Source organism: Tamandua tetradactyla, chromosome 1, assembly GCF_023851605.1.
Source record: "Tamandua tetradactyla isolate mTamTet1 chromosome 1, mTamTet1.pri, whole genome shotgun sequence".
Lineage (NCBI taxonomy): Eukaryota > Metazoa > Chordata > Mammalia > Pilosa > Myrmecophagidae > Tamandua > Tamandua tetradactyla.
This window is the reverse complement of record NC_135327.1, coordinates 37519876-37542525: the sequence shown is the minus strand read 5'-3', so window position 1 is coordinate 37542525 and position 22650 is coordinate 37519876. Positions and strand designations below refer to the sequence as shown.

The 22650-nt window shown below is 51.6% G+C and overlaps 1 protein-coding gene and 1 long non-coding RNA gene across 7 annotated transcripts in view; one reads left to right on the top strand and one right to left on the bottom strand.

The window, feature by feature from the left end:
* FOXA2 (forkhead box A2) overlaps positions 1-14182 on the bottom strand; it is a 46448-nt gene extending 32266 nt beyond the window's left edge. For 2 of the 6 annotated variants that reach the window (XR_013157011.1, XR_013157007.1), the window contains exon 1: positions 7478-7670. Coding sequence is in view for 2 of the 6 variants with exons in the window: in XM_077114675.1 (XP_076970790.1) it covers positions 10774-12075; positions 13101-13187 (1389 nt within the window). In the remaining 4 variants the exon portion in view is untranslated. Of the gene's footprint in view, positions 1-7477; positions 7671-10088; positions 12076-13100; positions 13282-14116 lie in introns of those variants that run through there. The other 4 variants (XM_077114678.1, XM_077114675.1, XR_013157008.1 and 1 more) reach the window with 4 other exon arrangements.
* A 5850-nt stretch (positions 14183-20032) lies between these two features.
* LOC143684066 (uncharacterized) lies at positions 20033-21578 on the top strand. Its single transcript, XR_013175832.1, has 2 exons — positions 20033-20324; positions 20595-21578. It is a non-coding gene; the product is annotated as an uncharacterized LOC143684066 (long non-coding RNA).
* Positions 21579-22650: the final 1072 nt, after the last annotated feature.

The following is a 22650-nucleotide window of genomic DNA, read 5'->3' as shown; positions in this document are numbered from 1 at the left end:
CCCCCCCCCCCCCCAAAAAAAGAGCTCTCTACCCAGAAGCAGTCCTCCTGCACTGCAAACAGCAAATCCAGTCCCCACCCCCCAACTTTGTTCAGCTGTATCTGAGCTGCAAACAGGCTTATCAAACTCGGGGCAAGGGGCTGTGTGGGGGAAGGGTACAAAAGAGGAAAAGCCCAGAGAAGTCCTGAGCAAGTTTTTTTATATTGTCAGGTGGGGACTTTGAGCTGCAGCAGGGTAGGGGTTACAAAGGGATGCCCCTTTCTCAGGAGCCCTCCCTACAGACTTAGGCACTTGGAAGACTATGCCTGTTGGGAAATAAATGAGTCTTTGGAGAAAGATGTAGCACCCCCAAAGCCCCAGCTGCTGAAGGTGGGGTGGGGGTGGAGGGGAGCAGGGCTGAGGGTATTATGAAGGATTGTGGTCTGACAGTCCCTTCATGATTAATAGGAGCTCAGAGCTGAAGAGAGGGAGAAAAGGAGGGAGGGAGGGAGAGAATTCCGCTGAATGGAAGGGAGAAATAAGCGCAGTTACTTTTAGTTGTTTACTGAGCAAAGGCAAAATCTAAACAGCGCTTTCCACAATCAATGAGGGGATCGCCTTAGGTTCTCAAGTTGAGCTCCTTAAATGAGTCTGGCATTCTGATAACTGCAGGTTAGCACCTGAGATCAACTCCTTCCGCCTGCTCGATGCTGGGAGAGATAGGGAAGCATCTTGTTCTTGAGCTCAAAGGAGGGAGAGGCACGAGGGGGATTTAATTGTCTGCCTGGGTGAATCGAGATGTCCTTTTAAAGCAAAGAAATTAAGAGTGATTGGTCTTTAATTGGCAAATTGCTATAGGAGGGGGTGTCATTGAAATGGAGAGAGAACAAAGTATAACTTATAGAGCCCCCACCCCCACCAACCCCTATAAACGACTTGGTTTATGGCCAACCCACCCCTTCCCTCACAGTCATAGAAATCCCAGGACACAACCTGTATTGGGGTACCACTGTCCAGTCTCCATGCCTTATCTCTATTATTCAGTAAGGAGTGGGGAGTACCATCTAATATAGAAGGCCTTTCAGACCTCTGTGAGGGGTGGGGGTCATTCTCAATACTGGACACCACTGTGTGTGGAGCTGGTCTTAAGATCAAATTGTCACTTGAAACATCCAAAGGTAGAAGATACCATGTCCATGGACACCATCATTCAATATGGGGAAAAGAAAAGAGACTCAGGGACAGGCCTGGATTTCGTTGCTTGGGGTGGGGGTGGGGGGCGTGGTAAAAGGGCAGTATCCCCAGGCCTGGCTCAAGCAAATGCTCAGTCATTGTCTCTTTGCGTGCCCCATTCAGCCTGTCGGGGATGGGGTAGGAGCTCTCTTCTTCCTATCATCAGGTCCTGGAATGGGGGCTGCACCCTTCGGTCCACAATGAATTTGGACCAGTCCGCCTCAGTCAGAGTTCTGTTGACAGGCAAATCTCAGCAGAAGGTGTGTCGGGGGGGGGGGGGGGGAGGGGGGGTCGGCTTGCTGTGGGGGTTGGGGCTTTGCTGTTCCTGCAATGGGCGTGGGGGTGGAGCCCAGCTGGTGGGAGGTGTGCGCATCCCAGTGGCCCTGTCACCTGCTTGTCTCATCCCCAGGTGTGGACCTGGGGTGGGGGAGGTAGATCAGACCAAGAGTCTCTCATGATATTTGTGGGTTCTGCTCCCTAAGTCCCTTGGCAAGGAATAAGGCCAATAGGCTCTCTCTCATGAAATAATTTGGCTATATGGATTGTTTTAAGCCCAGGTGTCAAGGCATTGCCTCTGCCCTTGACACTGTTTTCTCTTCTGGCATTTTCTTTTCTCATCACAATGCAAGAGTCATTTAGATGCCATGTCTCCCTCTGTCTCTTCCCTTCCAGCATTTGCCAGGTGGCCCTGGAAGCTTCTATGAGGAGAAGGTTCAGACCTACCTGAACCCCTGCCTGGCTTTGAGGACCCATTGTCACATGAGATTCTGACTGGATTATCTCAAAAAGAGATTAAGAATGCAGCCTGATTCCACTTTCTAGGAAAGCCGGTAAGGTCTCCACCAGCCTTCCAAGGAGCGCTGGGGTCTCACTCTCCCAAAGAACTTCTTGCATCTTCCCAGCCTTCTCTTGATATTCCAGGCCTCCTTATCCACTAGTAGCAGTTCACCGCCAGACTCAATGGTTCTGGGGAAGAGAGGCTTCTTAGTGCTTTGGAATCAGACAACTCTGTGCCCCAGAGTCATGGGGAACCAGCAGAAACTGAAAGAACACGGTATCGACAGGCTTGCGTTCCATACTGAGTTCTGCAGTTTGGAGAATTCTAACTTCCCTCAGCCACAGGCTCATCGCCCATAAATTCTAATATCTGCCAGGGGGGGTTAGTGAGGCTTAAACCAGATAATCATCAGCCCCGTTGCATGGTACCTGGCATAGGAGAACCCCAATCAAAGAAAAGAGATGGAGGAATGGGGTTGGAGGGGAACAGGAGACAAAGATGAGAAACACTAAGATGATAGAACTGAAGGGCAAAAGTTTTGCCAAGAAGATTCACTTTTCTGAGGAGAAGGTGAATGTTCTGATTCAGCAAGGCATATAGTCCTTGAAGTTACTTTCTCTGCATGAACAGCTCAGTTTAATGTGTATAGTATAGCTGAGAATTGCAGCCCCAAATGGAAAATATATAGTGAAATTTGTCTTCCTTATTTTTATTTCTATTTCTCAGACTCATTTTCAAAAGTAATGTGAGCCAAAATTTGTATATTTTATCCTAGAGCTTGCACATACTGACAGCCTGATTTCTTTGCCAAAGATGCTTCTGCCCTCCATACAGAGCACTCTCTGACCTGGGTCCTGCCCTGGCTGACACTTCACCCTGCTCCTTCTTGGAAAATGTCATGAAATCATCATCATCCGCCTCACCTCTACAGCTCACCACCCCCTTGCACTTTTGCTCCTCCCAAGACTTCTTCCCCAATCATTTCACAAGATCATCTTTATGTCTTCAACTCATGCCCTTTTAACATTCATATCTTCAAGTGGAGAATGTTATGCTGTTCTTTAAGCGAGCAAAAATTTTCCAAGAAAACCATTACATAATTATGTCTGCCTGGTTAAAGGACAAGGAATAATGAGTTTGGGCCTTATTTTTAATGAAATAGCAAGTCAAAATTCACACATGTGCAATCCTGTTTGGATTTGCATGGGTCCTTTCCAACCTTGGCCTCAAAATATGCATGCTGAATCTTGAACTTGTGTTTTATTCTTTCCAAATAAATGAGACAATGGAAAAGCTGATTTTGACTGTGAAGAAAATCTAGTCCTCAACTATTTAAGCCAATGGAAGTGGAACCATCACAGCAAATAGAACTAAAACCAGCAAACAACAGTCATTACAAAGTTCTAATATGTATCATACACAAGTATTTTCCCACATGTGTGTGATCCTGAAATCTACCTCCCCCCATTAATTTGATGATGTTTAGGTCAAATACAAATGATAGTGCTGGCATCGTATTCTACCATCACTGGGAACATTGCTACCTCCAATGAGCTTCAAGAGAAGCTTAAACCTTAGGCACTTGTCTGAGCCAAAATATGAGACTTCTTGTTTTGCATGAGTTAATGTAACTTAATCTCTGTTGCTTCTTTCAGCAGTCTCAGTTATCATTTGTGTTATCCAACAGTAAAATATCTCCCTGCTTTTGAAAGAGAGAGAGGGAGGGAGGGATGGGAGAGAGAGAGAGAGAGAGAGAGAGAGAGAGAGAGAGAGAGAGAGAGAGAGAGAGAGAGAGAGAGAGAGAGAGAGAGAGAAACAGAGAGAGAAACTGCAAAGTGTAAGTAAACCAATGCCTTTTAATGTGAACCTCTGGATGAGGTGGGGGTGACAGGGACACCTGACCAGTCCCCATCAGCACTGAGCTCCAAGGACTAGAAAATCATGTAAAAAAAATAATAATAAGCACAGTACTGTGAGGCTGAGGGAGGAGATGGTGCCTTTAATTTGAGGACTCTGCTCTGAAAAACAACCCCCTGCTCTCTACCTGTCCATGACAGGGACTTGTGCACAAGGTGGCAGTTTCTTCCCCTGAGGCTATACAAAGGATCCAGAATACACCCCAAGGATGCAGGGGCTAAAGGGGAGGGGGAGATTTGGAATCACCTCCAGTCTGGCAAAAGGGACCAGGACGGAATTACAGCTTGTAAAATAAGCCTCCATCAGTCTCCCAGGAGACAGCCGGCCTCAACTTGGGTGTTCCCCGCTTGTTAGCCTCAGTCATAATTGGTCTCTCCTCCCACCCCACGTTGTTGGTTTTCTGTGTGTGGCTTTTGGTGTGAGCGTGTTAGGTCATCAACAAATACAATGGGGGAGGGGGTGAGACACATGATTGTTTTAAAGAAGAAAAGGAGAAAGGGATGAGAGAGTGGGCAGGAAGGCTGTGTGCAGAATAGAGAAGATGCCCTGGGATTTACGCTCCGAGGCAACCCCTGGGGTGCTAGAGGGTGGAGAGCTCCCAGGGGGGTTTGTCAAAGGGAGAAGAGGCTGACCAGGCACTGGAGATCCCATTGAGCTCTGTTGGGGGTCACGCATCTATTCCATGTTATTTTTATTTGCTCATCTCTAGAGGTACCTGTACATTCTGCCTTTATCTGGTACATCTCGTAGAAAAGTTTGTTTTTTTGTTTTTTTTTTTAATCCAAATCAGTGTGGCATGCCCCCAGAAAAGATGTATATCTGGAGCTGAAGGTATAAACAGCAGCCCTGGACTTCAGGCAGCCTCCAGGCATACATTCATTTTTCTCCATCAATTTTTAAAATAGTTCCTTCACCTTGCTCATTTTTTTTTCCTCCATTCCTCCCATCCCTGTCTCTTCTTTTTGTCTCTTAGAGGAAAACCAGTCCCAGGCAGGTGGAGGCTCCAAGAAATCTGAGGTCCGAAGTCTGCTGTAGAACCCAGGTGGGGAGATGTCTTTGCATTTAAAGAAGGTTAACCATAGAGCACATTGTTTCACTCAAAAGTTGTCAGATAAAGTTCCAAGACCTTAGATCCTTTTTTATTGTAAAATGAACATTTGGCAATGGGGAAAGAAGCTGCAAGAGGTGTAATTAAACCATCGAATTACAAACTTGGGGGTGGGGTGGGACTGAGTAGTTAGTTCAATTTCACTTGGCCACCCTAGGCTGGCCTGGGTGCCACCAGCTGTGGTCAGAAGGAGGCTGGACCCAGAAAACGCATTTGGGGACTGAATCCCTTTCCCTTTGCCACCACGGGAGGCAGCAAAACTGAGGCTGGTGGCACTAGGGGTGTGAGTTGGGGGGGGGGGGGTGCCTAAATGTGTGTCAGCAGTTGGTGCTTGAAAGTCTGTGGGAATTTTGCCAACCCCTGTGTGCAGCCCTGTAAGACACTTATATGGTGAGTGGGTGGGGGGGATTCGGAGGAAGTTCCCTTTCCTCTCTTCTCTTGCAGGGCAAAGAGTCCCTGGGGAAAGGACTGGCTGCTTTCTCTCAGCAACTCCCTCCACCCCACGCAGGGCATATGTCCTGGTCCCAGATGATTAGAAGAAAGGCACTGCCCCTGTGAAACCCAGGCCCTAGCGGTTCCTCAAGCTACTCCCTGGGCAAACGCCTCCCCACAAACTATGGAGCGTTATCTTTCGCTTCTCCCAGGCCTCCAGCCCCCACCCCGCTCACACTGAAAGGCCCCAAAGCGCTGAAGAACCGGCTTCTCTTTATAAAGCCAAAAGAAGGGGGGCGATAATGATCAGGCATTTAAATTGGCCATTTGGAAGATTACATCTCTTCAGCGAGGGTCTTCTTACAAAACTCGTAGCCGCGGCTGCTCCGCACTCGGCTTTCAAAGGCCGAGCACCTTTTATTTCGGCCGCAGAGTGGGCTGGGCTAGGTGGCCGTGTACCATCAAAGGCTCAAGAAAAGGCCGTGGGGCGACACTCGTCTAATGACAAGTAATTGACGGATTCGAGGCCGCGCGTTACCAGCGGAACGGGAAGGCATTAATTATTTAAAAACGATTAGCCTCGCCTAGTGTCCTGCAGGCGTTCCATCTTGTTCGGGGATCATAACCAGCCACGCGGCCCGGAGCCGGGACTTGGAGCTCGGCGGTCGCACTCTCTGGCCGGTCTCGGGCGCGGAGAGCAAGGGCAGAAGCTCGGTGCGCCAGAGCAGGAGGGGAGGGTGCACCTGGGGTCCCGACACCTGGAGGTTCCCCATTAACATTGACCCTGCCAGTCACTGAAACCGATTTCTGCTCACTGCGTTCCTAATCTGGTGACTTGACGCGGACAAGAAGAGCTTTCACAGTTGAGGGTGGCGTTCAATTTCGGTGGGCCGGGCACAGAGCGCGTCTCACTGCTAGGCGAAATACCCAGAATAAAAAACGAACTGGCGCCGGCCTCTCACAGCGCTGAATGCCCAGGTGTTTGGGGGAGGGGGGTAGGGGAGAGCCCACGGGGAATGCAGATTTTGGAGGGAGGGAAGAGGCGGACACCTGGTAGGTCCCTGGGGAAAGACACTTTTCGTCCTTTGTCCTGGAAAGCCGAGGGACCTGCGATTTCAACGCGAGTCCGCGCAACCACTGAGTTTTCGGATGCCGCGCCTCCCTGCGGGCGGTGGCCTTGGTTCAGCTGGGTCCCCTAAACTGCGCCTCTGACGCGGCCAGCCGTGGAAGGACAGCTGTCAGGAAAACAGGCGACTGTCTCTGTCCTTCCCTCCTGTGACTGAGTCCTTAACCCGGGAGCTCCCAGAACCTGCCTGTAACCGCGCGTGCCTGTGCGTAAAGCCCACCAGCCGCTCCTGGGGGCGAGAGTGAACGAATATTCACTCAATTGTGGGAAAGGGAGGTTTTCCCAACCACAGTGGCCTCCGGCATGTGCTCGCGTTTATAGGCGCCGCTCCTCCCAGCTTCCGCGTGACACCGACCCCCACAGCCGCTTCGGCCTGATCCGCGCGGGGGAAACTGGACCGGGGTGCTGTGGGCGGGAGTCACCACGCCCGCGCCTTGCGTCTCCGGCCGCTACCGCCCTACGCGAGGAGTTTCCTGCTGACTCTCACCCCAGACCCTTAGACCAAAGAAGCTTTTCCTCCCCAGGAAACATAGGGCGCTTGGGTCGAATCATCAAGCCCAAGTTGCTGCAGGGGATGTCGTGGCTTCCCGCAACCACATCTTCAGCCTTGGGACCCTTCTCCAACTACGCACAGAGCACAGACTCAGTCTGAGTTTGTAATTCTTCGACAGCTCATCCTTTCACTCCTTTCATTCTATCAACCCGTACCCAACCCCCACCCACGCAGAAAGCAAACCTCCAAACCTCAGGCTCCTCACCGACTTAGCTTCTGACCCTCATCCCACCCCAGCTAAAGGCATCCGAGCCGCTAGAAAGAACAGGCTGGGGAGGGGAAGGGCGCGGCCCGGAGTGGGGGACGCTGCAGAGGCGAGCCGAGTGGGCCCGGAATGGGCGCGCTCCCTACCTGTGGCGGGCGGGCAGAGGACGGTCCAGAGCACGGAGGGAGGCGGCCGACTGCTCCCAGACGAGGCATCCCCGCATTTATTTGAGCTCAGACCGAGCGACTGTTGACTTTAGCACACAAAGCAAAGATTTCACTGCCCGCTAGTTTAAAAATGAATATTTTACCAAGATATCGATCAGCGTTATAAAATTCAGTTAAGTACAATGGGATCCGGGCAAAAAAAAAAAAAAAGAATAATAAAGGAGGGGGAGGCAATATAATATCTGTGCAAATTTGCCGAGGTGTGACGTGGCATGGAAAGTTTACCCTCCTGGAATTCGGATCTAGAGTGTTTTTGTCGGTTGTTTACTGACTTTGTTTATTCACAGATCACGGTTGCTTAAACCCGCGCGCACAAAGCGCGGGGAAAGGAAGCAAAAGAGAGAGGGGGGAAAAAGGCGCCGCACCCCACAATACATCGAGGTGGGGAAAGCGGGTGGAGGGCGGTCTGCGAGCTCCTAAGCCTGGAGCCCGGGCTGGGGGAGGGGCGGAGGCGGCGGGGGTGGGGGGTATGAGTGAAAGACACAAGAAGCGCAGAAAAGCCTCCGAAAGAGCCCGGTTCCCCGACATCCTTTTTATGTATTCGTACAGAACTATATCTTATCGGCCGGGATCAGTGGAGGGGGGCGCGCTAAGTAGTTTAAAACGACCCTCGCACAATGGGCGTGCGATACGAAACATAGCAGGTTAGAGCAGCGCTTTCAGCCTCCATTGTCCCCCGCTCGGCCCCCAGCCCTGCCTCTCGGCTCCTTCGCCACGGGAGCCTTTTATGTGATAATGGAACACATTTCAGGCCGGGCTTACGACGTGTGTGTCCTTGCCCGGGTGTGGGAGGTGGGGGGGTTGGGTGGGGGGAGAGGGCCCTGACTGCTGGCTGCAGTCTCCCGGACCACCACTAGCCCCCCCTCCCAATTTCTCTTCCTTGTGTTCTGCGGGACAATGTGGCGTGTTAAGAAGGGATTTGGAAGTGGGGTGGGGGGGGAGAAGGGAGGCGCAACCTCCCCTCAAGCGCGTGGAAAGGCCAGGCTTGAGGGGAGTCGGGCAGAGCCCTCGCAAGGTGGCAGAGTACGAGTGGAGAGCCGCTCTCCAGGGCTGGGGTGCAACTGGGACGCTTCTGGCTGGTCGGGAAGCCCAAAGATCTAACACCGGAGCCAGGAACCTGGGCTGAGACACCGCAGGCAAAAAGTCTGGCCTCGGCTACCTGCGGAACGCTTTCACCCAGCGCAAGCTACTGCGCGCGGGACTGTCTCCCAAGTCTGCTGGGCCACACTGGCGGATACTGGCTGCTGCCTTTGCCCAGCCCGCTTGCAGGCCAGAGAGGCCCCGGGCAAAGCCAACGCCGGGTTTCCCTCCGAGCAACCGACCCAGGTTTCACCTTCCGGGGTTTCCATGGCCGTTCCACCGCCAGACAGGGCGGTTAGGCGGTCTGTGGGGAGAGGAGGCACGAATTCTATGGATTTTCTCTGGGTCTTTCTTTATAAATTTGGTTTTTTCTTTAAGGCTCACAAAGTAGCCTCACAGTCCCCAAAACGCGTCGTCCCGGCCGTCCTGGCTTGCCGACACGACTTTTGTGGGAAAACAGGACAGAGGGGTGTGGGGAGGGTGAAAGGGGAGCAAATCTCCTGGTCCTGGGATCTGCCATGCTGGGCTGGCAGGGTCCATCGTGGCTGTACCGAACACCTAAGGAAGGAAGGAAGAAGGACCATAGAGCAAAAACAGAGGTCTGAGGCTATAGGGTGCAGGTGGGGTCCCAATTCTACTGGAGGACCCCGGAGATCCCCAGACAGCAATGAAACACTGCACCAGAACTGGCAAATCCAGTCTAGGCCTCCTCACTTAAAAGAAGTCCTAAGCTTGGAAATACAGCAAAAATATGAAATCCAGCTTCTCCTAAGAGAAGGCAACTCCCAAGGCTTCTTCCACAGACTTTGACAAACAGTCAAAAAAAAAAAAAAAAAAAAAAAAGCACACAGTGCACCTTTAAGTGACCCAGGTGAAATTGAGGTGATGAAGAGTGTTTTTTTTCCTCCTGGCTTTAAAAATAAAACTGCAGCAAATCCAAAGAATGGCTGTCCTGGTATCTGCAAGTTGCACTGCATGTAAAGTTTACTGCAAAAATTTAAAAATAACCATAAACAATATTGACCTCTAATAGTGAGGTGCTTGCTGAAAATGTTTGAGGGTGGGGAGTATATCCATGTCTGCAATTTGCTTTGAAATGCATTTTAAAAAATAAGATGGATTTTAATGGAGGGCTGGACAGATGGGCAGATATGTGATAAAGCTAGTAAAGTGAGATGTTAACTGTAGAATCTGGGGGTTGGGTCAATGTACCCTCATTTTAAAATTCTCTCAACTTTGGGGTTTCTTAAATTTGTTATACTAAAATGTTGGTAAACGCAGACAAACCCCCTGCCACCCAACACTCTCCACCCTCTGCCCTCGCCAAAAATGAAAAAGAAGTAAAAACCTGCAACCAGCTATGGCCACCTTCCCTCCTCCTCTAAATAATTTCCATATCTGTTTATTTTTAAAGTCAGGCAAAGGGAACAAAAAAACCTTGAAGAAAAGATTGAAGGGGTAAAACTGGCAATAACACTTTAATATAGATTTGTGGGACTCTGGCCCTGACAGCCAGAGTACACATTTATAAGCCATAAATAAAGCACACAGAAACGATAAATTAATCAGACCCGAGACCTGAATTTTTCACCGTGTCAAGAATGGGAATTTTTTTTTTTTCTGGTCATTTACAGCTGACCTTTACATCTTTTTTTCCCCTCTTTTTTGAGCAATAGTACAACTCTCTGGATCTCTTAAAACTACATGGTTTTACACCAAGTCACTCACACACAAAGAAATTATTTTGAAAGTAAGACTTCCCTGCAACAACAGTAATGGAGAACCACCACAACAAGAGAAATCGGAATCTGCAGGGACTTAGAGGAGCAGGAGTCTACACAGTAGTGGAAACCAGAAGCTTTTTTTTCTTTCTTTTTTTCTTTTTTTTTTCTCCTGTTTTTCTTTTGCTTTTCCCTCCTTATAGAGAATGATAGGCGTCAGTGTGGCCCATGTCTTTGGGAGGGTAGGGCTGGGGGGTGGGGACTGCTGTCCTGGGTAGGCATGGAGGGAATGAATGGGTTTCTCACCACTTCTATCCCTCCAACACCCCCTCCCCAAAGTTTGGACCCCACTCCCAGTGACTGCTTGTCCTTGCTCCTGGGCTGTAGGGCCAGCCTGGACGGCAGCCCATCTTCTTAAGACGAGTTCATAATGGGCCGGGAGTACACCCCCTGGTAGTAGGAGGTGTCTGCGGCCAGGGGAGAGGCGTCCAGGCCCGCTTTGTTCGTGACCGGGCCCATGGCCAGGCTGCCGGGCATGGGGGAGCCGTAGCCCGGGTAGTGCATCACCTGTTCGTAGGCCTTAAGGTCCATTTTGTGGGGCTGGTGGTGGTGGTGGCTGTGGTGGTGCTGCTGCTCCGAGGACATGAGGTTATTGATGGAGAAGGGGTGGTTGAAGGCGTAGTGGTGCTCGGGCTTCAGGTGGGCCTCAGGGGGCAGGCCCGGGTGGTGTGGCGGCCCCAGCAGGTGGGCCGCGGCCTGCTGCTGCCCGGGCGAGGGCGTCGACTCCGGGGGGCTCAGCGCGGCGGTCGGCGGCCCCTTCAGCTCCCCCAGGGGCCCTCGCTTGTGCTCTTGGCACGGGGAGGCGCTCGAGTGGGGCGACTCGGTGCCCGCCGGAGTCTCGGAGGCTGCCCCGGCGGCCTCCCCGAGCTGCCCCTGCGAGGCCTGCGCCCCAGAGGCTGCCTTCTTGGCGCCCCCCGAGGCGCCCGCAGCCTCCTTCAGGGCCAGCTGCTTCTCGCACTTGAAGCGCTTCTGGCGGCGCAGGTAGCAGCCGTTCTCGAACATGTTGCCCGAGTCGGGGTGCAGGGTCCAGAAGGAGCCCTTGCCGGGCTTGTCGGGCGAGCGGGGCACCTTGAGGAAGCAGTCGTTGAAGGAGAGCGAGTGGCGGATGGAGTTCTGCCAGCGCTGCTGGTTCTGCCGGTAGAAAGGGAAGAGGTCCATGATCCACTGGTAGATCTCGCTCAGCGTCAGCATCTTGTTGGGGCTCTGCTGGATGGCCATGGTGATGAGCGAAATGTAGGAGTAGGGCGGCTTGGCATGCGTGTAGCTGCGCCGGTACGTCTTCGGGTCGCGCGCCCGGCTCAGGCCCGCCTGCCCGTACATGGGGCTCATGGAATTCATGTTGGCGTAGGGGGCCAGGCCGCTCATGGCCCCGGCCGCCTGCCCTCCGAGCGGGCTCAGGCTCGGACTCAGGTGCTGCCCCATGCCCGCCACGCCGGCCGCCCCGGCCGAGCCGCCCATGCCCGCCATGGCGCCCGCGCCGGGGGACATGCCGGCCAGGGACGGACTCATGCCGGTGGCCACGTACGACGACATGTTCATGGAGCCGGCGCTCATGTTGCCTGAGCCGCTGCCCATCGCGGCCGCCGACATGCTCATGTATGTGTTCATGCCGTTCATTCCCAGGCTGGCGTTCATGTTGCTCACCGAGGAGTAACCCTGCGGACAGAGCCCGGGAGGGAGGCGCACAGCGTTAGCACCCGCAGCTCCAGCCTGCCCTCCCGACCGCCTTGCCGCCGAAGGCCCCTGTACCCGGGAAGGCCTCCTGGGCGCCCCGGCCGGACACCAAGTGTGGTTCACCCCCAGCAAGCCTTGACCGCCCTTGGGAAGGTGGTGAGCTGGCTGCTGGCTACTCTGTGTGTGGGACCCATTCCTAGACCCTCTGCGCCTCGCCCAGGTTCTGGATCAGCGATCCTCTGGATCGCCCTCACACTAGACACCCCAAATACATCTGCTCCCCCAGAACTCCCTCAAACCTTCTTGCCAGCATGGGGAGCTTGCGCAGCCCCTGGGAATCCCAAGACGCCACCTACGGCCCCGGCGAGCAACCTGTGGGTCATAGTGCAGGGCTCCCGGGGCGGCCTCTCGGGAAAACGGTCCCAGAGCGCCCCTCTACCCGGCCCTCCTCCGGAACACCCTCTCCTTGGCCCCGGGGGGTGCGGGTGGGAACCAAGACGCAGTGCCTGCGCGGATGTAGGGCGAGCCCGTGGCATTGAGTGGAGAGAGCCCGAGGGGCCGCTAACTGAACCGCACGCGGCAGGGCTGGGCAGCCAGGAACTTTCTTTCTCTTTGTCCCTCGTCTTTGCCTCTTTGCTTGCACCTCACCCCCCAATTCCTACCCAACCTTCTCCCTTCCAGCTCCCCACCCCCTCGCCGGCCGACCTCCCACCCCTCCCCAGCCGCGCGCTGCCAAACATAACTCTGTTAGGATAGTGTGTGGCTCGGCCACGAAGAGGATTTGGAGGCGCCGCAAGTCAATATTTGATCACAAAGTTAATATTATCTCAAGGCTAACAGTGTGTCGTATAAAAAAGAGACCCATTTGAGTCGAAGGAGGGAGGAAAAGGAGGCTGCCCCGAGCGGCTGGGGGTGGGGGCGGGTGCCGGCGAGGAAAGCGGTTCTGAGGTCGGGGGAGAGGAGTAAGCGCGCCGCCCCACTTCCCCCTGGAAACAGCGAATGCCTACCTCGGGCTCGGCGTAGTAGCTGCTCCAGTCGGACGGCTCGTGCCCTTCCATCTTCACTGCTCCCAGCATACTGGAAGCCGAGTGCATGGCAGTTTAAAATTTAACAGCCACAACAAACGACCGGCAATAACCCCCCCACCCCCACCTCTTAAAAAAAAAAAAACCGGCACCGTCCCCTCCCTCCAGTACGCTCCCTCTCTCTCTGCTCGGCTCCCTCTCCCTCGGCCGGAGGCGGTAGTTGGAAGTGGGCGGGAGGGGTGGGTCGCGGAGGAGGGGGCCGAGGCGGGAGGAGGCCCAGGCAGAGCCCCGTTGTAGGGCGCGCCCGCCGCCTGCCGCCGCCGCCGCCGCGCTCGCCGGCTGCCGGGGTGGAGGCCGAGGTGGGCAGTGCCGAGCTGCCGGGAGGCGGCGGGAAGTGCGCGGCGCGGGGGCGGGGGGGAAAGAGGAGGAGGAGGTGGAGGAGGAGGAGGTGGAGGAGGAGGAGGAGGAGGTGTGCACCGCGGAGCGGACAAGTGCCGCAGTGACGTGGGCGCCTGGTGATATAGCGCGGCGCGCTGGCGCGGGCCTCCAATCCCCAGACCCCGGGCAGCCCATTTGAATAATCAGCTCACACCTAGGTGAGAGGAGCCGTGTCTGCCCCGCACCTGCCCCCGAGTCGGCTGTCGGCCCCGCACGCGGGAGCCGCGCGAGGGGTGCGCCGGCAGACCCGTGGACGTCGTAAGGGGCGCCCAGGTCGCGTGCCCCCTTTCCTTTTGAAAGTCCAGAGGCCCCCGTAGACCCAAGGAAGGGAGCCGGAAGAAGCCATCCATAGCGGATGAGGACTCGGGCCTGGTCCTGCCCCAAAACGCGGTAGCCCTGGTGCTCCTGTCCAGGGGCGCGTGCCGCAACGCCGAGCCTTATAAAAAGCCGGATGGCCGGATACGGGTTTCTTCGCTCTCGCGGCTCATTCCCTGTCAAAACAAGCCGGCGGCAGAGCCAGTTTGCAAAGCGCCGTGGTTGTAGAAAAGCAGTGCACACACCTTTAACTCGCCCGCGGCGTCTCCGGGAGATCCCTCCCGGTTCCAGCTAGGGCGCAGGGCGGCCCCGGGAGGCGCGCGGGCAGCGCATGATCCGGCCACCGCGGCTTCCGCCTCACAGGGCCGGGCCTCGGGCCACCGGCCGATGGCAGCGCTGTCTGGGCGCAGGGGAGCCGCAGCCCTGCCTGCAGCCGACGGTTGGGAGGCCGAGATGTGTCTCTGACATTCAGGCCGGCGAGTTTCAAGGTTACTTTTCAGTCACGGCTGAGGTGTCCACAGCGTTTCGTAACTAAAACAAACAGGACAGGAGGCGGAGGTGGGGGGAGGGCGGCTGGGCGGGAGGGGAGAGGGGAATAAAGGAATCGACAACGCGGCACACGGATCGACTTCAGGAGGGTCTCTGTCCTCCCTGCCCTCCAGAGGGGCTGCTTTATGAAAACCAGAAACCCCAATAAACCGTTTAATTCTCTTTTACTCCCCTTCCAGTTTCTGGGCTCAAATATTGTCATTTGTCCCGAGTCAGCCACTTCAGTGAGCCCAGACTGGTAGTGGGGCGCGCGGGGGCGGGGGGGGGTGTGTGTGTGTGGGGCGGTGTGCTACGGGTGCCTGTGCGTTGAAGCCCTATCTTGGTTTTGAAAAGCCGATTGAGCCGGGGGTCCAGCCCTGTTTCCTTTCCCCCAGAGGCTGAGAAAGAAATCGGAACTAGTGGGCGCCGGCTCACCTGCCCTGGTGGGTGTGGGTGGTGGTGGCAGAGGACGGGGGTGGGGGTGATGGCAGGCATCGAGTTGCGCCCCGAGAGTGGAAGGACTAGAAAGGTCAGATTGGAAGGCCAGCCGGGAGCTCACAGCAGATGCGGGGTAGTCCCTCCCCTCCCCACCCACTCCAGGCCCAACCCAAGGCTTCTCGGGCCTGCATGGCTTGGAACCCAAGATGCAGCCACAGGCAGTGCCCTTTGCTGTCTGGACGCGGATGGTTTAGCCAATGCATAGCGAAGGCGTCTGTAGACTCGCAGAGGAGGGACACGGGGTGATCCCCTAAAAGCCAGGGTGCAGGTCTTCTGAGGCAGTGTGCATCCTGCGGAGTTATGAGGGCCTCGGAGGGGCAGGCGGCCCTGGGGCACTGGGAAGTCTGGGGTGGGGTATATGCGGGCGGAGTCAGGGGGCCCGGCTTCTACTAGGTCCTGGAGTATGTGGGGACAACGTCACCGCTCTCCCGAGGGTATAGCAAAGAGTTGCTATTTCAAAGCTTTCTGCGCGGGTCAAGACAGAAATGCACACACTCTCATGCAAGCTCACTGCCTCTGTCCTCCAGCGTGCCACAGGGCGCTTCTCATATTCAGAATAAAAGTCAGACGACATATAGGCAGCTTTCTGGTATGTACGGAACTGAAAAACTCAAAAGAGCATCTTGGTTAACCTGGGCTATGCGTGTGTGCGCTTGAGCGGAGGTGAGCTGATGTGAGTGTCCTGCTCCCTTTCTCCTCTTGCTTCTAGTTGAAAACTTGATAGAATGATTCCACCAGCAAAAGGAGCTAGCAGGGGCCCGGAGAGGTCTTCGGATGGAGGGGGCGCTACCTTCTGAACGAGTGAACAGTACTAATCCCCCCCACTCGGCTCTCCTCCCCTGGGTGGGCTGCAGGGATCCTTGGTTACGCCGAAAGTTCAGCACCGGATTCCACAGTGACAGGTCGCCCCCTGTCGGCTGCGCGTCTGCCGGGCCGAGCCGAGTCCTCCCTTACCCTCGCGCTGCTAACCGCCTAACTGGAGCCCCCGGCACCTTCTCCAGGGCTCTCTCCCGGTGGACCCGAAAACGCCTCCGGAGTGTTGGCATTTCTTTGGAGACCCCTGAAGTTCTCCGCAAACCCAGACCAGATTCTTGTCCCGTGGTAGAGGCTCGGAGGGCTCGGGTGGGGTCTGGCTGCCTGGGACGCCGCCTGGAGTCCGGGAACCGAGGGAAGGGAAGGGCAGGGCGAGTTGCGCTTGGAGCAGCAAGCAGGACCGCTCAGACAGCCTGGGGGGCGCGTTGCTCTCCAAGTGCGGCGGTCTCGGAGGCCTCTCCCTGCACATTCCTCCTGATCCTTCCCGGCAGCTTTGGTTTCTGAAAGTTTATTCAGAGTGTCTGGCACGAAAGCCTCAAGCTGGAATGCTGTAAATTACTCCGGGAGTTTCTCTCCAGGAAAAAGTTCTCCAGTCACTCAAGCTGCAAACTGATCTTTTTCTTTCTCTCTCTCTCTCTCTTTTTTCTTTTCCCAAACCCCATTTATCTTTAACGCCTTCGAGGACGGAGACCTACAAAACTTTCCTTTGCCGGCATCCTCCTTGTTTTCCTCCCTTGTTCCCATCCTGCACCTCGGAATAAATTCCTCCCTCTCTGAGCCCTTTTGCCCTCTGAAATGAGTTAGTTCAGAAGGAAATACCAATGAGCAGAAAAACTCAACTTATCTAAGTGATAACCTGGTGAAAAACCAAAGTTAGAAATCCCATTGGGCTGATCAATACTTCAATTCCTAATGCTCCATTTCAGAGCGTAAGTATCCAGAAAAGGTCTTGCCTAGCATTTCCCAGTGACCCTGCTCAGGCAGGTCTGCATACTAAGGCAGTGGAGACGGAAAGGTGACAAAGTCCAGTGAAAATTTGCACTTCACTTTCAAATAAGCTTTTTTTGTGGGCAGAAATAAGACAATCATGCCTTTCTTATTCACAAGTGTAATTCTCAGTCTTAATGAAGATGTTTACTGGTGACAAAGGTTGCAGTTGACATTTGACTTTCTGTAGATAGCTAGCTTTTACTTGTGGTATTTCATTAAAAAAAATCGGACTATCAAAATTTTTCTACTTTTGCCATGTTTCTTGAAGATGATTGTATAATGATATGGCTTTCACAATGTGACTATGTGATTGTGAAGACCTTGTATCTAATGCTCCTTTTATCTACCTTATCAACAGATGAGTAAAACATACGGAATGAAAATAAATAATAGGGGAAACAAATGTTAAAATAAATTTAGATTGAAATGCTAGTGATCAATGAAAGGGAAGGGTAAGGGGTATGGTATGCATGAATTTTTTTCTATTGTCATTTCTTCTTTTGAATTGATGCAAATGTACTAAGAAATGATTATGATGATGAATGTGCAACTAAGTGATGATATTGTGAATTACTGATTATATATATAGAACGGAATGATCATATGTTAAGAATGTTTGTTGTTATATTTTTTAAAAAATTTAAAAATTAATATAAATAAAATATAAAAAACTTTCTACTTTCAAAAATTCTATCACCATCTTTCAGGGTTAGTTGATGGTTAAAACACTAGATGTTCACAGAGAGGGAAATTGAAGAGGTTTATATGAAAGAAAAGATTCCGAGTTCTGCCAAACACAAGAAAGTACTGATGAGAGCAGGGTAAGAAGCAAGATACAACATTATAAGCTCACTGCACAAAACACCTGCATAAAATATACCTTTCCCATGCGAATATACATGAATATATGGGTAATAAATGATAATGAAATAAATTCAACATTTATAACTTGGCCATGTTTAGGAGGTACAATTTTAGCATCCACTTGTATTTTTCTGCAATATCATTGTATCTTTGTTTTTTTTTGGGGGGGTCTGCATGGTCCGGGAATTGAACCCGGGTCTCCTGCATGAAAGGCGGGCATTCTAACCACTGAACTACCCATGGCCTCAATATCATTGTATCTTCTAATGTTATAGCTATTTTATTATTATTACATGCTTTTCCATTATTTTATAGTATATTATATAACAAGAAATTTAGGTCTGACCTCATCGAAACTTTATGCAAATAACATTTACAAAATATTTCACTCAGTTTTCATGCTTGAAAAGAAATCAGCAAAGCTAATCCAAACTGACAGAGGGCTTGAGTTCTGAAAAAGCAAACAATATTCTTTGTCTTACCTGTAACAGACAATGGAGCATGCTCTTCCTTGAGTTAAGGAGGAGGGAGAGGAATATTCTTGCTAACCACAGGCAGTGGCCCAGACACAGTGTGCAGAGAAAGGAAGAAGAGGGAAGAGGGGAGACAGCTCCTCCCAGGTAATGCCACCATGAATCTGGCAGATAGACCCATTTCTCTGTGCATGTATAACTGGAGTGCTGTTGGAAGGCTGGGTTTCAGTTATGGATGGTTCATCTGTTAGGTGCTTTCTCAGAGTATGGGGTCAGAAGGAGTTGTGCAGTTGGTCTTCCACTGAGGTTGGTCTGGGTAGAAGCAAGGGCTCTGCCCATTTGGGTCCAGAGTTTGACAAATATTTCTGGCATATCCTTGACATCCTGTCCACCATTCTTGGGTTTTAGCCCTTTTCTGGTGTGTGGGACTACTATAGCAGGTAATTAAAATAATTGGAAGAGATAAAAATAAAGGGCAATAATGACCACGCCAACATGAGAGAGAATAAATCCCTCTCTGAGGGATGCCTAAATTAGATGCATCTGCATTTGTGGCCCTGTGAGCTATTTTATACATTTGGGTATTATTCTTGGGGGGAATCTCAGTTATTCCTGCCAAGAAGGCAAGCGGTATGCTTCATTAATAACAGGAGTCATGGAAGGTCAGTTCCAGACTTCCCGAAGAATCAGAGCCCCCGTAATCTATCTTAGGAACCCTTTGCATTACACAGTGAGAGACTTAAGAAGCAGACCCATTAGATTAGTTGCTCACTTGGATAAACAAACATATGTTCAATAAATCTGTATGGATAATGCACATGAGGGAAGTGGAGCTGGGAAAGAGATTAGCAGGGCCTGCATTTTTCTTACATTTATGCCGCAGTCATTTGCTGCTACTTTCCATCTCAAAGTGCTTCAGAGGCTCTGTGATAATACAGAGGAACTATATAGATAACTTGTTCGAATATTAAGCAGTGATCGTATATTTTTGGTCCATTCAACAAATATTTAATTAGCATGTTTGGAACAATGGAGCTACAGCAGTGAAAAAGATAGGCAGAACCACACGCTTATGGAGATCATCTGTTTCCCTCGTTTACTAACTCCTTTTCCTTCTTCTCTCACTAGGTTCGAGCATCTGTATGGCTTCAAGCCTCCTTCCATCCCATCATCCAGGGATTTCCAAGTGCCCAAATCTCATTCCAAAGGGGAAACATTTTGCCATTCAAAAAGTAGTCTATGTGGAGATAGGAATGGACGAAACCCCACAGCGAAGCGTCTGCCTTTTCTGCCCCAGAATTGACAGAGAAATCAGAGGCCCACGCCTCTGAACGGTGCCACTATGGAATGGGCAGAATGGTCTGGCAAGAGCACGGCCAGACAAGGAGGGATCTAATAGCCCACTCCTGTCCTACTGGTCTTAGTTTCCCATCCCACGGACTCCAGCGGAGGCTGGCTCTAGGAGGCAAGGATGGAAGAGGGCAGCAGGAAAACACTGGGGGTGAAAGTGCTGATTTGAGAGACTTGTCATCTAAGGATGGGAAAGAATGATGATGTGTACTCAACTCTTAAGGATTTGTGCACGTCTGCACGGTACGGGATTGCAAGGGTAATCCCAGAAGAATGATTGGGGAACTCCCTGAAAAATGAGAGCTCCAGAGAGGGGTCCCATATTACAACAACGGTGACCCTCCGGGACGGGGTGATTAATGAGACCTGGGACTGCTCCTACAACTTTTATGTGCATAGGAATTCCCTGCGGGATCTTGTTAAAATGCAGATTCTGATTTGGCAAGTCTGGGAAGGGTCTGAGATTTTGCATTTCCCACCAGCTGCCAGGTGATGCTGAGGCTGCTGGTGCCCCCGGCTGGCAGGTTGAATGCGAAGCCTTAAAGACCAGCCCCCTCACTGTCCCTAGGGACAGCAGCCTGCCCCTAGCTGGGTGGTGAGATGTGACTTGATAAGATGACAATTGTAGCTCCATCTACAACGTCTGCCAGTTCTCTGACACATCCTTACCCATTCAACCCCCACCACACCCTCCAGCAACACTGACCCTCCCCCTCGTCCATGGTTCCCTCTCCCAAGCCCACTGATTTCTCTTATCTCTCAACCCACAGAGCATGCTGTCCCTCTCTGCTCCAAAGCAGCTCAGCCCTCAGAACTGGGCAGGGGCGGGAAGGGGTCTTTTCAGCTCTTTGATACTTGTCAGCTGCTGAGGAAAGGGAAAAAGTTCGGGGTCGGGGAAGTGGAGTTAAGAAGGACATGGATGCACGAAATTACAATGGTAAGGACAAGGCTCCGGGGACCCCCAGCCAGACCTGCCAGATGAGGGTCCTTGTTAGTGAAGAAATGGCACGAATTCTGGCCCGTACCTCGGACCCTGGGTGGGCTCATTCCCCCTGATGCTGGAGGTGGAGGTGGTTGGGTGTTGGTGTGGTGGGTGAGCCAAGGTCTCTACTCGCTCCCTCTGAGGGCTTTAATTCCCATCGATGCCACGGGCAGTCCTATTGGAGGGAGCTCCCTCCCCGAATTTAACTTTCTTTTCTCTTTGAAGAAACAATTATCTAGACCCTCAAAACTCGAAACTCGGAATGTGGCCCGGGCGCCAGCAGCATCAACATTGTCCAGCAGCTCTCGGAGCCCCATCTCAGACCTACGCAGACAGAATCTGCATTTTAACGAGATTCCGGGGTGATTCGCACGTACAGAGAAGCTTAAGGCCCGCTGCGCTGGGTCCATTCCTCTCTCGTTTCACAGGAAGGGGAGAGGGGCGGCAGGTGACGGCAGCGCAACAGCCCTGCCAGGTGTTCTCGCTCGCCCCTCCCCCCCACTGCGCATTGTTAGCTCAGCCCACGTCTTCCCTCCTGGGCCCTGTTTTCCGGAGACAGGGACCTCCCAGGTTGATGGCGGCAGTGGTGAGGAGACCAGCTTGTAACGTGGAAACTCATTTTCCAAGCACAGAAAAATGGCCCAAGCTTACTTGCAACCTGGCTGCATCAGGAAATGCACTTCATTCCCCTACCCTATCCCAGGCCCTCAGATTTCTCTGTAAATTTTTCTCTTTAAGAAAATGGCCTCAGCGCACCAGCTGCTCCGGACCTTTCTGGCCTTTGGCTCCCCTAAGCCACTCAGGGCTTCCGGCTGGAAGGGGAAAAGAAACGGGACTGACCCTCTCCCACAGGTCCCCTGAGCCTCTTCCCTTATCCCAGTATGCATGTGAGAAATACATTCGAAAAATCAAGAAGAGGCAATGACAGGGACATTCTTCTCCTCCTTGAAAAGACTTGGGTCCTTTGCCACTGCACCTGGGAACGATGATTTTCTTGCACAAAGTTTGACCTTACCCTGAACGAAACTTCCCGTCATCTGACATGAAAAAACAACATTACCAAGGCTAATTAAAAACCCAACCCACAGACAACAGCAAAATTCACCCCTTGTTAAGAAACTCAGCTATTCCCCTGCTGTGTCACTCAAACTTTTCCCACCATATTTAAGAGGAACCATTTAGGAATTAAAATTTGAGTCTCAAAAGTGAGAGGAATTTAAAAATCAGACTATTTCCCTAAGGCTTATTCTATTTGTAATGCTGACAATTAGCGACAAGACCATCTTTTACTTTGTGAGAATTTAAATGAGGTGTTCATTTGGAAAGGGCTTTCTTTTTTTACCTCCATGGAAGAACATGGAGGGAAAATACTTTCTGTGGTCCATTTCTTCCTATTTCTACTGTATTTGTAAATGCATTTAGATAATTAATGTAAAAGCAATAATAAACTTAGAGCAAGGAGTTAATCTCTCTAGATCTGATTTTACAGCAATGCGAATTAGGGATAATAAAGTTGGTGAGAAATCTGTATTAAGGTGCTTTGTGAGCTCTGGACAAACTGGAAATAAAATACAAGCTTATTTTGCAGTTTAATACCCAGCTATTAAATAATCTCAGAATTTGCCTCTATTGGACCGAAGAATATTTTCCAGAGTGTTCCACAGAATAGGTCTACACCTTTTAAAATTTTGGAAGTTTAGCTGTTTTCTTTAAGAGTAAATCCTGGTAAATTCTGTCGTCAATGTTCAAAATGAAGTGCTAAATAGATACAAATGATGAGGAATATCTGGAAGGTGTTGGAGAGAATGGGAAGGAGGGAGTTCCTGTCTCAGACCCGACTCACCCAGACTCATGGTTATGTAGAAATCTTCAGAGGGAACTACTGGCTTTCTAAAGGCAGCCATAACTCTACTTTTTAAAAAGTATTCTTCTCTCCTGTTTAACATGTTAAATTTAGAAATGCAGACTTTTAAATGTTCATTCCTCAGGAGTTTACCTGCTCCTCTGCCCCTAAAATGACTTATCAGCTATTATAGAATAAAGAGGTGTGGTGCTGGTGGTTGATTTAATCAATAGCCTGCCTTTATTAAAGAATATTATGCAGCCATTATAAAGAATAAGATAAATCTCTTTGAAATCAGAGAAGGATAACCATTTTAGGATGGTGTTAAATAGCTGCAGATATGTGTAGTTTGGTTTCATTTTTGTATAAATAAATGCTGACTGTTTTGTCTATGCATAGGAAAAACATGGAGGTTATGTAACAGACGGCTAATAATTT